This window comes from Chinchilla lanigera, unplaced genomic scaffold (genome assembly GCF_000276665.1).
Source record: "Chinchilla lanigera isolate Chin_1 unplaced genomic scaffold, ChiLan1.0 scaffold00076, whole genome shotgun sequence".
NCBI classification, from domain to species: Eukaryota; Metazoa; Chordata; class Mammalia; order Rodentia; family Chinchillidae; genus Chinchilla; species Chinchilla lanigera.
Window position 1 is genome coordinate 3608462 of NW_004955477.1, and position 14052 is coordinate 3622513.

Consider the following 14052-nt stretch of genomic DNA (forward strand, 5'->3'; position numbering starts at 1 on the left):
GGCTTTCAAACCAAATGATAGAGGTTAACAGTGGTTGTTATATTACATATTGTTATCTTCAACGAAGTTGCTCAGATTACCAGATGTAAGAATAGAAGATTGATCAAATCATTAAATTTGTTTGTATTTTAATAATAGTTATAGGAACTGATGATAATGTTTGGGATTATTCTGCTTATGTTACCAATTGAGAATTACAGATAATATTTCTGATAGAGCCTGTTGTTCCTTAGTTGGTAGCTTTTTTATGATGTGCTTAAAGCTTCCATCAGTGCAACGGTGTGACTTCTTGCCACACACTTGGAGAAATTCTGTTGTGGGTTTGGGATATAGCTTAGTAGTTGATTGTTTACCTAGTATGCGTGAGACATTGACTTTGTTTTGTTTTTTGTTTGTTTTTTTTGTTGTTGTTCCGGGAATTAGAACTCAGGACTTAACGCTTGCCAGGCAGGCACTTGTGCTGCTGAGCTATATCCCTGGGCCGAGACACTGAGTTTGATCCTCAGCACGTGGAAGAAATGGGTTTGAGAAGATACTCTATCATGTAAAAATAAATGTTTGCCTATAATTTACATTAAAATATGTTAGTATGACTCAAAGTGTAGGTGATTCTGGGTTTAAAGGTCTTTCTGGACCAGGGATGTAGCTCAGTGGCCCAGGGTCTATCTGGCAAGCACATGGTCCTGAGTTCAATTTCTGGTACCAAAAAAAAAAGATTTTTCTTCCATGTGGTGTACATAGCACTATGTAAAGTACAATTTATAAAACCTTAAGAAAATAAAGTTTATTGTGCTTAACAATGAATAAAATTAATATTTAAAAGAGTGGGTCTTTCTGTGTTTGCTCTTTTAAGAACATAAAAAAGCTCCTGAAGATTCCCTACAGCAAGTCCCACGTAAGCATGGCAGTACATCGCATTGGAAGGACCCTCTTATTAGATGAGCTAGATATTCAAGAACTCTTCATGAGATCTTCTCAGGTAATACATTCTGTGAAAAACATCCGAAACTCATGGTTCTAACAATGTAAGAGTACTAGAAATGTGATTATGTTTCACAAAAGCCCAAAGTGGAAGTGTAGTGTTTGAATTCTGCAGCTGTCAAGGAATGAAATTTCATTGAAGATTAAAAAAAAATTTTAATGTTAAAAAAAAGGAGAATGGGGAAGAAACATACTTCACTAATACTAACAGTAGGGTTCTTCTTGACAAGGAAAAAGGATAAAGCCAATGAAGAAAATTGTGAAAAATCTGTGAAATTTAAGGACTATTCTAAATTTTTCTGAAAAATTCTTTGATGTCTCTGTTGTAGAGATTCTTTTGAGACATGGCTACCAGGAAATGTGAAAATTATTAATGAGCTGCTTGTTTTCTTAAAGCCTAGCTTTTCAGATTATATGTTGGTGGACACCTATTTTTCCCTCAGGTCTTGAGGGTGGATGGTTTTGTAAAATAGTGACAGTGTTTCATTTTCTTAAAGCCCACCCTCCATATCTATACTTATCTTTCATGGACTGGTAAGTATTTGATGGTTCTGCCAGTCCATAGTGATCTTTAAAGAATGTTTCTGCAATGCTTTAATAAAAGAAAAAAGTTACAGTGATTTAAATTGACACTTAAAATAAATGTTTTTCCTTTTGAAAAGACCATAGTTCAGTTTGATCTATGTATATGCACTGATACTGTTTAAGTTTTACAGATGTGACAGTGAGTAAATGTCATTCTATTCAGGGTGTTGAATTTAATGATTTTAAAGAAAATGAGGTGCCCGCGGATGAGAAGAGAAAACAAGAAAAACAAGAGAGGCAAAAGTCTGGGATCAGGGAGCTTACAATCTCTTGGACTGCAGCCACAGATACCAATTTCATTCACCTTTTATTGAGAACCAAGGATGTAGCTAGGACAAATAGGCAGATACCAGACCTTTTAAGGTTAAACAAATCATTGTGTCCTCAGTGTACTCTAATCAAAGAATGTCCTTCTGCACAAGTAAATCACAGTCCTTGTTCTTTAGTGACCTATACTTTTGGTGTTAAAAACACTTGCACTGATAACTTCAGTAAAATATGCAAAGTAGGGCATTCTTCAAGTGACAAAGAAATTATTGGAGAAGAGGTACTGTTTCCATCCAGGTTAGAAGAGGTCAGGAAAGTATTGACTTCTTAAAAGTGATAGTATACGTGTGAGTGTAGTCCCAGCACTCTAGGAGGCTGAGGCAGAAGGATTACAAGATTAAGCCCACTTTGGGCAATCTAGGGATTTACCAAGATCCTGTCTCAAAGTAAAAATAAAAAAGGATTAGGGGTGCACTTCAGTGCAGAGGTACTGGGCTCAGTCCCAGTACTGAAAAAAAAGAGAGGGAAAGAGATGGTATGTTTTAGATCTAAAATGGTAGGTGTTTTATGAGTGTGTACTTGTAAAGTAGTATTAAAAAATTATCATCTATGAAGGTCATAGTTATGTGTTAGTCGGCTTTCTATCAGTGTGACAAAATACCCAAGATTATAAACTTTAAAAGAGGGAAGGTTTGTTTTGGTTCCTGGTTTCAGAGGTTTCAGTCTGTGACCAGCTGGCTATATTGCTTGGGCTTGTGATAAGGAAACCTCATGGTGGGGTGGGTGCCCTTGGCAGAGAAAACTACTCCTGTTGGCCGGATGGCAAGGAGAAAGAGAAGGGAACGGGATCCCACTGTCCCCTTCAGGAGTACACCTCCAGTGATTGAACTTCCTTCCACTGGACTCTGCCTCCTTAAATTCGACACCTCCTGATAGTGCTCCTGGGTAGGGGTAAACCTGACATGAGCCCTGGGGGCTGTCCAGAATCCCAGCGATAGCCCAGGTAATAAGTCACTTTGATTACTTATGTGTTATATTTGTTTAATTTTTTATGTTATTCAGACTGGTGATTGGACGTGGTTGAAAGAGTTTTACCAGAGATTGATAGATCAGAAGTGGCAAAGGAAGAAAAAGAGCAAGGAGCACTGGTATCAGAAGGCTATTCTATCCAAGTTTTTATATTACAGGTACTTGGCTACTTGTTTATTTTTCTTTTAGAAAGAAAAAGAAATTAGTAAAATTAAGCTTTGCCACTGATATTAACACTGTTGTAGTCAGGGTTTGCAAGGGAAACAATTTATTACAGGACATATAATTTATGGGATTGTTTTATAATACTTACCCAAAGTGAAATGCCCAGACAAGTACAGGAGATCTGTCCACATACTAGAGACCTAAAGAATCCAGCTGAGAGCCTGGGTCCCCTGGCAATGTCCTGCATGAGTCCAGCTGAAGACCTAGAGCCCATGACAATATCCTCTATGAGTCCAACTAGAGGCCTAGAGCCCACAACAGTATCTCATGCAGGTCTGTTTCAAGGATCTGTGCAGGGAAGGTGCAAAGGTCAGTGGTGGAAGCTAGAAAGTCTACACCTGTGTGATGAAGGCTCTGTGCCAGCAGGCTGAGGGTTCTGCATTGCAGCCAGGAAGCGATGCTTAAAGTAAGGACCAGAGCTCCCCCCAAAAGAACTGCAGCCATTCTCAGCAACAGCAAGGTCCTGAGCTCCTCCGATAATGAGAACAGCTGAGTTCATATCGGGAAAGCTAGCTTGACAAGCTTCTGCAGGAGAGTCAACAGCCCACCTCTTCCTCTTCAGTTCTCTTGTTATGTTGTTGGCAGCAATCCTCAGGTGGACCCTCTATGCCCAGTACCACACTGATTCACTTCAGCTGGGTGTTACAAGTTGATCACCAGTTGTCAATCCACCACAAACATGTTTTTATTTCTTGTTTTATTCCTGTTATTATAAAATAGATGTTTGATTGCAGTGTCTAAGTTTTTACAAATAGATAGACTATAATATAAAGTTAACTTTAGTAGCAGTGTGATTGTTTAAAAATTTCTGACTTATCCAGTATCAATGGGGATGGAGCTGCCCAGCCTGTCCCATCTGCCGCAGAACAGCAGGAGTCATCCAGTTCGGATCAGACACATGATTCAGAAGGGGTTTCCTGGCCTGCTCCCTTTGAAATGGCTTCCTCTGTTTCTGAAGACCCCAGTGCTTCTGGTCAGGTTCGTTAGTACTTGAACACTAACTCTGTAAACTCACTTAGGAGGGCAGAACCAGCTATTTTGTTAAAAGGACAGATAAATAAAAATAAGAAATTACTGATTTGTGTTTGACAATTAGGAGAAATAGGTTTTTTTTTTTTTTTGGTTTTTCTCCGGTACCGGGGACCGAACTCACGACCTTGCGCTTGCTAGGCAGGCGCTTTGCCGCTGAGCTAAATCCCCAGCCCCGAGAAATAGGTTTTTTTCAATATTTCATGATAGAATTTACAAGAGCTATTTTAAATGAATAGATCATTTAAAATTTATTATTTCACTTAAAACATTTTAGACGATTTGTTTATCAATACTGATCTCATAAAGTAATAAATCATATAGCTTAGTGATAAAATACATTTTTAACTTTAGATATGTCATAGATATCTTATCAAATATTGAGGACGATAGGATTTTTCATAAAGTAAATACTGTTTTACTGTAATTTTTAATCATATTGTTAGGCCTAAAATATCTTTAAGATTTTCTAGTTGAAATTCCTGCCCCTTAACCCACATTCATATTATAAAGCTTTTAGAATATGTTGTCTGTTTTGTCCCATGTCTTGGTTTCTTCTTGTTGCTTATTTTTTCCTCATTATGTCTATAAAAGAATAAAGTAACTTTCAGGAAAATATATTGATAAACCTAAAGAAGATAAAAATAAGATCAATAATTTGTTACTTGTTTTTCTTTGTGGGTATTGTATACTGAACACTATCCTGTCAGATTGTTTCAGTCTTCACAAATTGTAGAATTATGAGGAATGAGTGCATTTAACTGGGCTTTAGCTTTAAAAGGTTTTAAAATACAGAAAATTTCCCTTGAAACTACACAGTGAATTTAAATTTTTTAGCAAAGTGAGGAAACTATAAAGAAAAGGAAGTAATTAACTTCTTTTAGCTATAAGTAGTTATATAGTGGTACCCGCCCAGGGGTGGGGAGGTTTTGTGATTGAGAAGGGACAGGTACTAGATGCTAGCTGTGTCCCTGTCCTGATTTGGGTAATGATTATGTGGTAACTTGCTTAATAATTTTGGGGCAGGGGATATAACTCAGTGATGGAACACTTGCCTGGCATATATGAGGTCTTGGAGTCAATCCCCAGCACCACAAGGAAAAAAATCTAAATTGCCATGAATTATTATTCTGTTAGTAATAATAATTCTGTTAATGTTAACAGTTCTATTAATGTTTTTATGCGTTATTATATGCGACTATATGCCACCAAAAGATTTTTAAAAATTCGCTTAGTGATCCTTGTCTGCAAAAGTCACACCTTATAAAAGAGCCACATAATAGAGGTCACCCTCTGCTCCTGCCCATCTTGCCTTCTCCCGGCTTCATCATTGTCTCCCTGCCCTGGTTAGGAACTACTGTGAAAAGCCTTGGAGACTTGAGAATCAGTAAGTGCACATGTACAGGAAGCAAACTGGCATTTATTTAATGCCTCTTGTGCTCTGTACTTCGACATATGTGTTTATATGAACTTATTTTCCTCCCTGGAGCTCCATACGCAATAAGTGTTGAACTGAAGCTTATGAGAAGCAGATGTTTTCTGTGGTCATACAGCTTGTGCAGTCCAAGCTAGGGTTTAAATGCAGAGCTTTCTGACCTCAGAGTCCTGTTCCCACTGCAGTACTCCACTCTGTCCATGTACTCCGGACATACTGAGTAGGGCCCTGGAAGCAGTCATTGTCTTAGCAGTGGCATAGCCCTAAACAGAGATAGTCCAATAAAAATAATACTTTATAGAATATTTATCTTACACTGCTAAAATTTCAACATTCAGAGATTTATTTACATTTGCAGGCCATGACCTCATAAATTTTTGTTCCCCAAACTAAAACTGCTAGGTTGAGGCCTTTTTAAGCATAATAGAGGTTACACAGGTGTCTGTGGGATGCCCTTGGAGCCAAATGTTTTTTGAGAACATTATAACCCAGAGCCTGCACTCCTCCCAAAGCAATTTCTTGGCAAATAATTTTGGGAAGTGGCCCTTAACTTGATAATTTGTCTTCATGTACAGACAACAAAATAAAAAAGTTTGAAGTTCTCTTAGGGCTCTTAAAGGAGAAAGCAAGACACAATAGAAATTTTGAAGATCTCCTGGCTTGAAAGTATGTGCATTTTGCAGGCAGATTCCAAGCCTGTTGGCAGACACACAGGTGAGAGAGAGAGAATTTTATAGAATAAGCAGTATGCACACATGTTGATCTTAGGATCAAGCAGTGAATTGGCATTAAAGGCTTAAAATTGTATCTCTCAATGGCAGTTGTCCTAATGGTTGGAAAATTGCATTTTAGACTGAGTTTACCACATCAAAATGTTTTCTCAAAATTAATTCCATGAAATATATTAAGAATAAAAAGTGTTCGGAAAAAAAAGTTGGGGAAGCCTTAGATTATATAGAGATGAAGTAGATTTTTCTTCTACAACACCACTTAGAGGGTTTTAGATTTTGTTTTCTTTGAGGGAAGGGGGCAGTAGTAAACATTGTTACTCTTCAAAAGCAAGGATAAATGGTAAGCAGCATTTTCCCATCCTAACTCTGGAAAGTTTTCCCTGGGTCTCAAGGATCTCAGCTGTTGTAAAAGTCATGGTGGGACATACTAAACTGAAGACTGTTGTTAGAATGATAAATGTTTCAAATTATGTCTGAGGTGTTGAGGAATTTTTCAGTTTAGAAGAGGTGGAGTAGGCTTAAAGAGCAGTGGTAGTAAAATGTACCACAAGGTGAGAACACGAAAACTTAAAAATTTTCTAAGATCCTTCATCCATCTCATTTGAGTAAGATCTAAATATGATTAGCTTCTTGGAGCTGTGATTATTGAGAGCTAAAGCAAGCACTGAGTGATGAGTGCTGTGATTTGTACAGTATGAGCTTCACGCACAAAGGTAGATTTGCGGTGTGTGCTTTGATGCTTAGGTGTTACTCTTTTACAGCAGGTCAGTTTTAAGCAGTGTTGGCAGCAGAATCACCCATTATCCTTGCACTTTTCACAGGAAAGTGAGCCTCTTGAGCCCTCATACATAGTGGGGCATGTGGCCTCAGCACCTAAAGAACAAATCCTGAGTACTTTGTTCAATGATGGGGAGAACAGTCAGGTATGCTTTCAATATGGTCAAGTTGAGACACATGGTCCCGGTCGTCACTTAAGAACTAGTCCCAAATGGAGTTGATAGGGAAAAAGTCCCCTTGATCCTGCACATTGCTTTGTGAACATCTGTCTGATCTTAACCCTCTGTGACCTTACTGTCTCTTTGCCTTTTTCTGGTCTTTCTGTACATCATAGGGGGAAACTGTAGCTCTGCTGTTTATTATAATTTTTCCTATTTTAAATTAAAGGGTCTTAAAAATGATTTTGTTCGGAATATTCTGTGGACATTTGAAGATATCCATATGTTGGTTGGATCTAACATGCCTATTTTTGGCGGAGGCAGATACCCAGCAGTCAGCTTACGTCTCAGGTAAGTCAATACACTCTCCCTAATGTTAATGTTTAAATACTTCAGTGGTAGTATTTCATCTGCTCCTCTGTCTGTTTGGGCATCCTCTTCTTTTTCTGGGTTGTTTTCACCTCCCTCCTTCCCCTGCCGTTGAAATGACCACAGTAAGGAAGGAGCTACATGTTGTCAGCAAATGCTGATACACCCATAGCTAATTGCTCATTCTAAACCTAACTGCGTGGAACTCAGAAATCTGTTATGCTGGCTTACACTTAGGTTTGAATCTTTAGTTTGTGAGAATACAAGAAAATATATTTGATTAGTTTAAGAGGTGGTTTGGCAGCTTCCTATTAAGTGATTGTGAGCATTTTTGTTAATGTTGCATGTGTATTTGTTCACCTAACCCAGCGTGAGTTCCAGCATGACATTATTGGCTGTGGTAGTCCATCTTTTCTCAGGTTGTATGAGGAGCATGCAGTAGACTCACAAGTTATCTACTGTATTTCCTTCTACTCTTACTAAAATAGTCACAATGCCAGTAAGAAATACCAAGCTTTTGGGAAGGTGTTAGGTATAACAAAAATGTTGAGCTACATATGCATATGTGCAAGAAAACATACATGGCATTTCCATCAAGGGAGAATAGAGCAAAGAACTTAAATGGGGAAATAAGCATCAGATGATTCATTTTCAAACATCTTAATTTGTAACAGAAAATGTCGCTCCAGCAGCCGGTATACTTCAGTTTGTTAGTTGCCCAGGTAATAGTTCCTGTTCTAGTTTTAATTGCTCCTGTCTCTTAGAAACGGCTGGTCACTATGATACATAGCTGGTCACTATGATGCACATTGTGTAAACCAATTCCCAGTTGACAAGCCATTCTGCCTTTGTATTTCCTGCTTGCTTGTCTCATATAAGCCCTAGAGCACCAGAGATCAGGGCCTGATATTTTGGGAATGATCCTGATCAATGCCTGTTGACGTAAATAAATCTGCCTCCAAATCCTGGATGTTGCTTTGGTGTTTCTGCTTGCCATTGCAAACTAAACCAAATAACACTAGGAATTTGTATTTTTAGGGATAACAACAAACCAATTAATGTGCTAACTGGAATTGACTATTGGTTGGACAACTTGATTTGCAATGTACCAGAGCTTGTGATGTGTTTTCATGTAAATGGAATTGTACAGGTAAGACACAGTGTAACCTTGCTGATAATTTCTCAAAAGCAAATTGGTGCAGAGTAGTCATAAAACTTTAAAGCCTTTAAATGCTAAAGTATATTTTTGATAGGAGAGATAGGTGTGAAAAAACTGAAATATGAGTGTTTTCACATTTAAGTTGGTTTCAGCAAAATTCTAGGTGTTATAACAGTATAATCTTACAGATAATTTATGGGAAGTTTATACACACAAACCTTTGTTCACAACTTAATTGTTTTCTACAATTTCATAAACGTTTGTGTTTGTGTGGGAAAGATGGTCAAGGTCGTGTTTGTCACCTGATGCAGAGTTTGCGAACAAAAACAAAATCTTGCCAAGCACTTCTGGTCATGAAACAAATTGTTTGCAAGCAAAAGTGTTCATGAACTGAGGTTACCACTGTATACTAAGACATACATCTGTAGCTATAGAACTCTAATGCCAAGTATGCATAATAGTTAATTGAAAATATCTATATCATGGACATGTTTTTTTATTTTGCAAGTATTGTGGATTTGTAGGATTTTTTTTTTTTTAAAGACCACTGTGAGAATTGGATAATAATAACAGATTCTTACTGAGCACATTCTGTTTCGGAGCATTTTATTCCCATGACAAAATATTGGAGGAAAACAGAACACATTCAGTTACTACTCAGATGTAATCAAATAGGAAGTAATAATGTGCAGAGAGAACTTTAGGAGACAGGAAGTAAGTATTATAAGTGTAGTAGTCGCATGAGTCTGGATAATCAGAAGGTTGAGATCACTCTGTTTTGGCCTGGACAAAGGACTTCATGGAAGAAGTGGTTTATTAACTTCACGTGAATAATAGCAGTAATACTGTCTCAAAAAACAAGAGCTGCCTGTTCATAAAGTAAGGCATTGATAATAAATGCAGTTAGTGGACAACAGGATTAAGTAACAGAATTCAGGTAATGGGAAAAGTCATGGCCAGATAATGGAGAATCTTGAATGCTGAGCCAAAGAGTTTGTACTTGTCGGGCATGGTGGTGCACTCCTATAATCCCAGTACTCAGCAGGGATTACAGTTCGAGACCAGCCTGGGCTCCGTAGTGAGTTCAAGGCCAGCCTTGAGACCTTGTCTCAAAAAATGTTTGTACTTGCTTCAGTTGGAATCCATGAAGACTTTGCCTCTGGAAGGAAATTCATTGTACTGGAACATTAATTGGAGGTCGCTTATAGAATAGATAGGGAGGCCTAGGAGATAGGAAGGCTGGTCATACATTACAGTGCTTTTGTAAATAGTGTAAGGTATCTGTACTACAGAGGAGATACTAAGATATGACAGTGGTAACAGTACCTGGCATTCATTGTGTACATATTTGGTTCCAGCCACTTCACCAAGTGCTTTACTTGGGTTACCTTATTGATCTTCTTGGTTACCACATGTACTGTTATTCTCATTTGATAGGAAACTGAGGGTCAGGAGCTTAAGTGACTTGCTCAGAGTCTGTGCCTAGTAGGTGCTAATGCCACTATTTGAGTCTGCATTTGCTGGGTTTGATGCTAACCCATTGATTCTTAACCTAAGCTGTTACTCAGAATCACATGAGGCTGCTTAAAAAATACACTTCTTAAAAAAAAAATATATATATATATATATACATATGATCCATCTATCTATATCTATCTATCTATCTGTCTATCTATCTATCTTAGGCTGATGGTGTGTCAGGATCAGTAGGATCTGTGTGTTTCTTTTTGTATGTGTACTGTCACATCGTCACCATAAGTGGCACCATGTAGAGAGGGGAGCCAGGAGAGAGGGGAGAAGCAAGTTCAGTGTTTGTGAGGTGCAAGGGAGGAAGAGTGGATGGAATCCCAGGGTTGTGGGACCAGAGTAATGATGGTATAATTTGCTGAGATAAGGCCATTGGATTGATTTAGACAGGGAAGGTAATTCGTTTTCATCACATAGTCAGATTGAGGACATCATAAAAATGTCCAGCGAGCATTCTGATGGTGCAGCAATTAGAGAAGATGGGTCTAGAGAATAAATTAAAGCACCACCTGCCTAAGAACTAACAGATTTCATCAGCAAGGATTTATTAAAGTCACCCATCAGAGCCTTTCCCTGTAAGGGTAGAAAGGGTGGGGCGTTGAAAGAGGAGAACCAGAACAATGCAGTTTAAAATGTGGGAAAGAAGTATTTTAAGAGAGGAAATAACAAAATTGGAAACTTGAGATGAACCAAGAAGGATAAAAATCAACCGTGGGCAACTGTTTGGTGTTATGTTTTAATTGCTTTTGGAGTTTCTGGTCATACAGTACTTCAGAAAATGTGGTAGGAGGCATTTAGGAAAGGCTCCACAGAAGACAAGCTGGAGAAAAATGTCGATGCACTTTCAATAGTAATACCAACTCTGCAGTCTTTACTCTTATTGCCACTTCCACCCACTGTGTTCCATTCCTGCAGAGGAATAGAGTCCATAGCTCAAGGGAAGAAAAGTGTCTACTGGGAGAACGTCCCAAGTGATAATCTCGTAAACCACTGACTGTAGTGTCTGGGGAAAGAAAAGGCCAGAAGTACATGTTCTTTTAAAAGCTTGAAGGTAAAGTCTGCCTTCGTTTACCGTCTTCCCCTTCAAAAGCCATTCATTCAGATGAAAAATGAAGTGTTTAGTACTATCTGGGGTGTGGTGGATGAGAAGTGCGATCACGCCTTGACCTGAGGCTGTGTGTCTAGTAGTGACTCTTCTGAGTGACTCCAGTAGGGAGCCACCATTGCCAGTTTGGGTGGATCAGCTCCCTTTGAGGTGTGGGAACAGGAAAAGATGTAAAACTGCTCTTTGAAAGTCTTCCATGCTGCAGAAGTTCTCTTTTTAGGATTTACATACAGTATTTGGTTGCTTTTTGTAAAGAAAGTTATTGCTTCCTCAAGTTTCCCTTTAAAGTGTCTTCTCTCTGTATTTTACAGAAATACGAAATGATAAAGACAGAAGAGATTCCCAATTTGGAAAATTCTAATTTTTCTACTAAAGTCATAAAAGACATTGCACAGAATATTTTGTCATTTCTGAAATCTAATTGTACCAAAGAAGGACATACATATTGGCTCTTTAAAGGTAAGTTAATTCTTGAATGGACAATAATGAATTTGGGTAACTACTATAAAATAAGGTTCGTTTATTTTTCTTTCACAGCAAGTGGCAGTGATATAGTGAAGTTGTATGATCTCACTACTCTTTGTGAGGAAACCGAAGACAAATACCAGAATCCATTCACAATGCCAGTGGCCATTCTTTTATATAAGTGAGTGCTTTAAGAGTTTAAGATGAAATAGTCTTATGTAAAATTTTAAGTATACAGCCACACCATGCCAAGACTGTGAAATACCTTTTAAGGTTTTCATAGTGAAAAAAATACAGGGATGGACATATATCAATATATTATACCAAATATTGTTCTACTTCCTTGTAAAAACAGTATAAACCTTGTGTGGTGGGTTGGTAAAATACAATATTTAATTACTAAAAAGAGAAATATATTTAATTGCTTCTTACAGTTCTTTTTCTGTTGGTAAAATATGAGTGTGCCTAGAGTCAAGTCTCACAAAGAGTGATGAATGACGATTAAAGCCAGTATAAACATTTCTTTCAGGGTTGCTTGTAACATGATGATGAAGAAGAATCAAAATAAGAAACACTATGGCACTATCAGAACATTACTCCTTAATTGTGTTAAGTTGCTGGACAAAAGCAGACATCCACAAGTAAGATTAACATCTGTGTTCTCTCTAACAAAATTCTAGCATTCGAATAGAGAATTGTCGTCTAAATAATAAAGTCCCTAATTCATTTCTACCCCCACCCTAACGTGACAGCCACTAACTGTATGTGACTACTGAGCACTTAAAATGTACCTAACCTGAACTGAAATGTGCTGTCAGTGGAACATACATACTGAGTTTTGATGGGTGTATGTGTACACAAATGTTGAATCTTTTGTAGATTCCAAATTAAATACAATATTAGCAGTAATTTTACTGGGTCTCACTTTTTATGTGCCAGTTCTAGCAAGTTTAAAATTTCGTGTGTGGCTTGTATTGTGGTCCTCTTGGATAGCACTGTTCTATACATTTAAAACTCATAATTCTAATAGTACTACTGTTTCTTCTTTTTCCACTATTAGAAGGTGAAAAGTTTGTATCTTTTAAAAGACCTATTTGTATAAATGGGCCGTATTATCACTTGTTAGTGTAAATAAGGTTCATATTCTATATTTGGCTGGAATATTAAAATATTCTGTCAGACATGCACTTCGCAATTTTACACAACTCTGTGTGAATTTGAAGACTGTATTTTGGTGTAAAACTTACTATATCTTGCTTAAATCAGAAAAGGTACTATATGTAGGTTATGTGCTTTTTCTTTAAATTTTTTTCCAGTTTTAATTGAAGCCACGTCCAGTTTGGAGGTAAAGATTATCCTAGAGACCATACTCAGATACGTTTTTTTTAAAAGATAAATGGCAAAGTAGGTTCTGACTTTAGTTGCTATTTGAGGTGGTAGTGTTTAGTGGTAATTGAGTAGTTTATGTGTAAGAGAATGGTATTAAGACTATTGAATATCTATGGTTAAGAATTAATAGATGGTAGAGTGGTTTAAATGATATATAAATATCATTTTAAGTATATATATTTTGAGTATATATACATGTATATATATATTTTTGTTTTTGTTAATTTTAAGAGCTATCAGGCTGGGTATGGTGGCACACACCTATAACCCCCAGCACTAAGAGGCTGAGGCAGCAGGATCGCAGGCCCTGTGAGGATTTCACAGAACACCTCAGAGTATTTGCAACTTTGAACCAGGATCAGTTTTGTGTGTATTACAGTCTGCTGAAGACAGCCTTTGTGCAGAACCCTTCTGAAAACTTATTAGTATGGTAGTAAAGTTGGTTCCTCTTTAGAAGAGACAATTTCAGTAGCAGTCACTTACGCATATTTCTCTTATTCTTTTAATAAGATTATTGCTTCAGCCAATTACATGCTTTCAGAACTTTTTCAATTGGATGAACCTAAAAAAGAAGAAAGTTCAGAATCTCCTTTAAATGAGAATTCTGATGAAAGTTACAGTGAAGAGGAAGAGGAGATGCCAGACAGCGATGAAAATGGATCCTACAGTACCAGCTCTGATCCATCAGATGATAATAAAGCAGTAGCGATAATTAAGTCCGTTGGAGAGTTGTCAGTACCAGAAAAATATAAATCCATTCATCAGATCAGAGTAAGCATGTTAAAATTTGTCTTTTTTTTTTTTTTTTTTTTTTTTTTTTT

General features: G+C 37.4%; 1 protein-coding gene across 3 annotated transcripts in view; it reads left to right on the forward strand.

Annotated features, from left to right (window-relative positions):
• Nucleotides 1-14052, forward strand: part of Edrf1 (erythroid differentiation regulatory factor 1) — a 43876-nt gene that overhangs the window by 4276 nt on the left and 25548 nt on the right. For 2 of the 3 annotated variants that reach the window (XM_005401993.2, XM_005401992.2), the window contains exons 4-13: nt 854-979; nt 2896-3020; nt 3909-4065; nt 7104-7205; nt 7447-7568; nt 8625-8736; nt 11689-11836; nt 11915-12023; nt 12372-12483; nt 13742-14002. In XM_005401993.2, coding sequence (XP_005402050.1) covers nt 854-979; nt 2896-3020; nt 3909-4065; nt 7104-7205; nt 7447-7568; nt 8625-8736; nt 11689-11836; nt 11915-12023; nt 12372-12483; nt 13742-14002 — 1374 coding nt within the window. The remainder of the gene's footprint in view (nt 1-853; nt 980-2895; nt 3021-3908; nt 4066-7103; nt 7206-7446; nt 7569-8624; nt 8737-11688; nt 11837-11914; nt 12024-12371; nt 12484-13741; nt 14003-14052) is intronic. The other variant, XM_005401994.2, reaches the window with a different exon arrangement.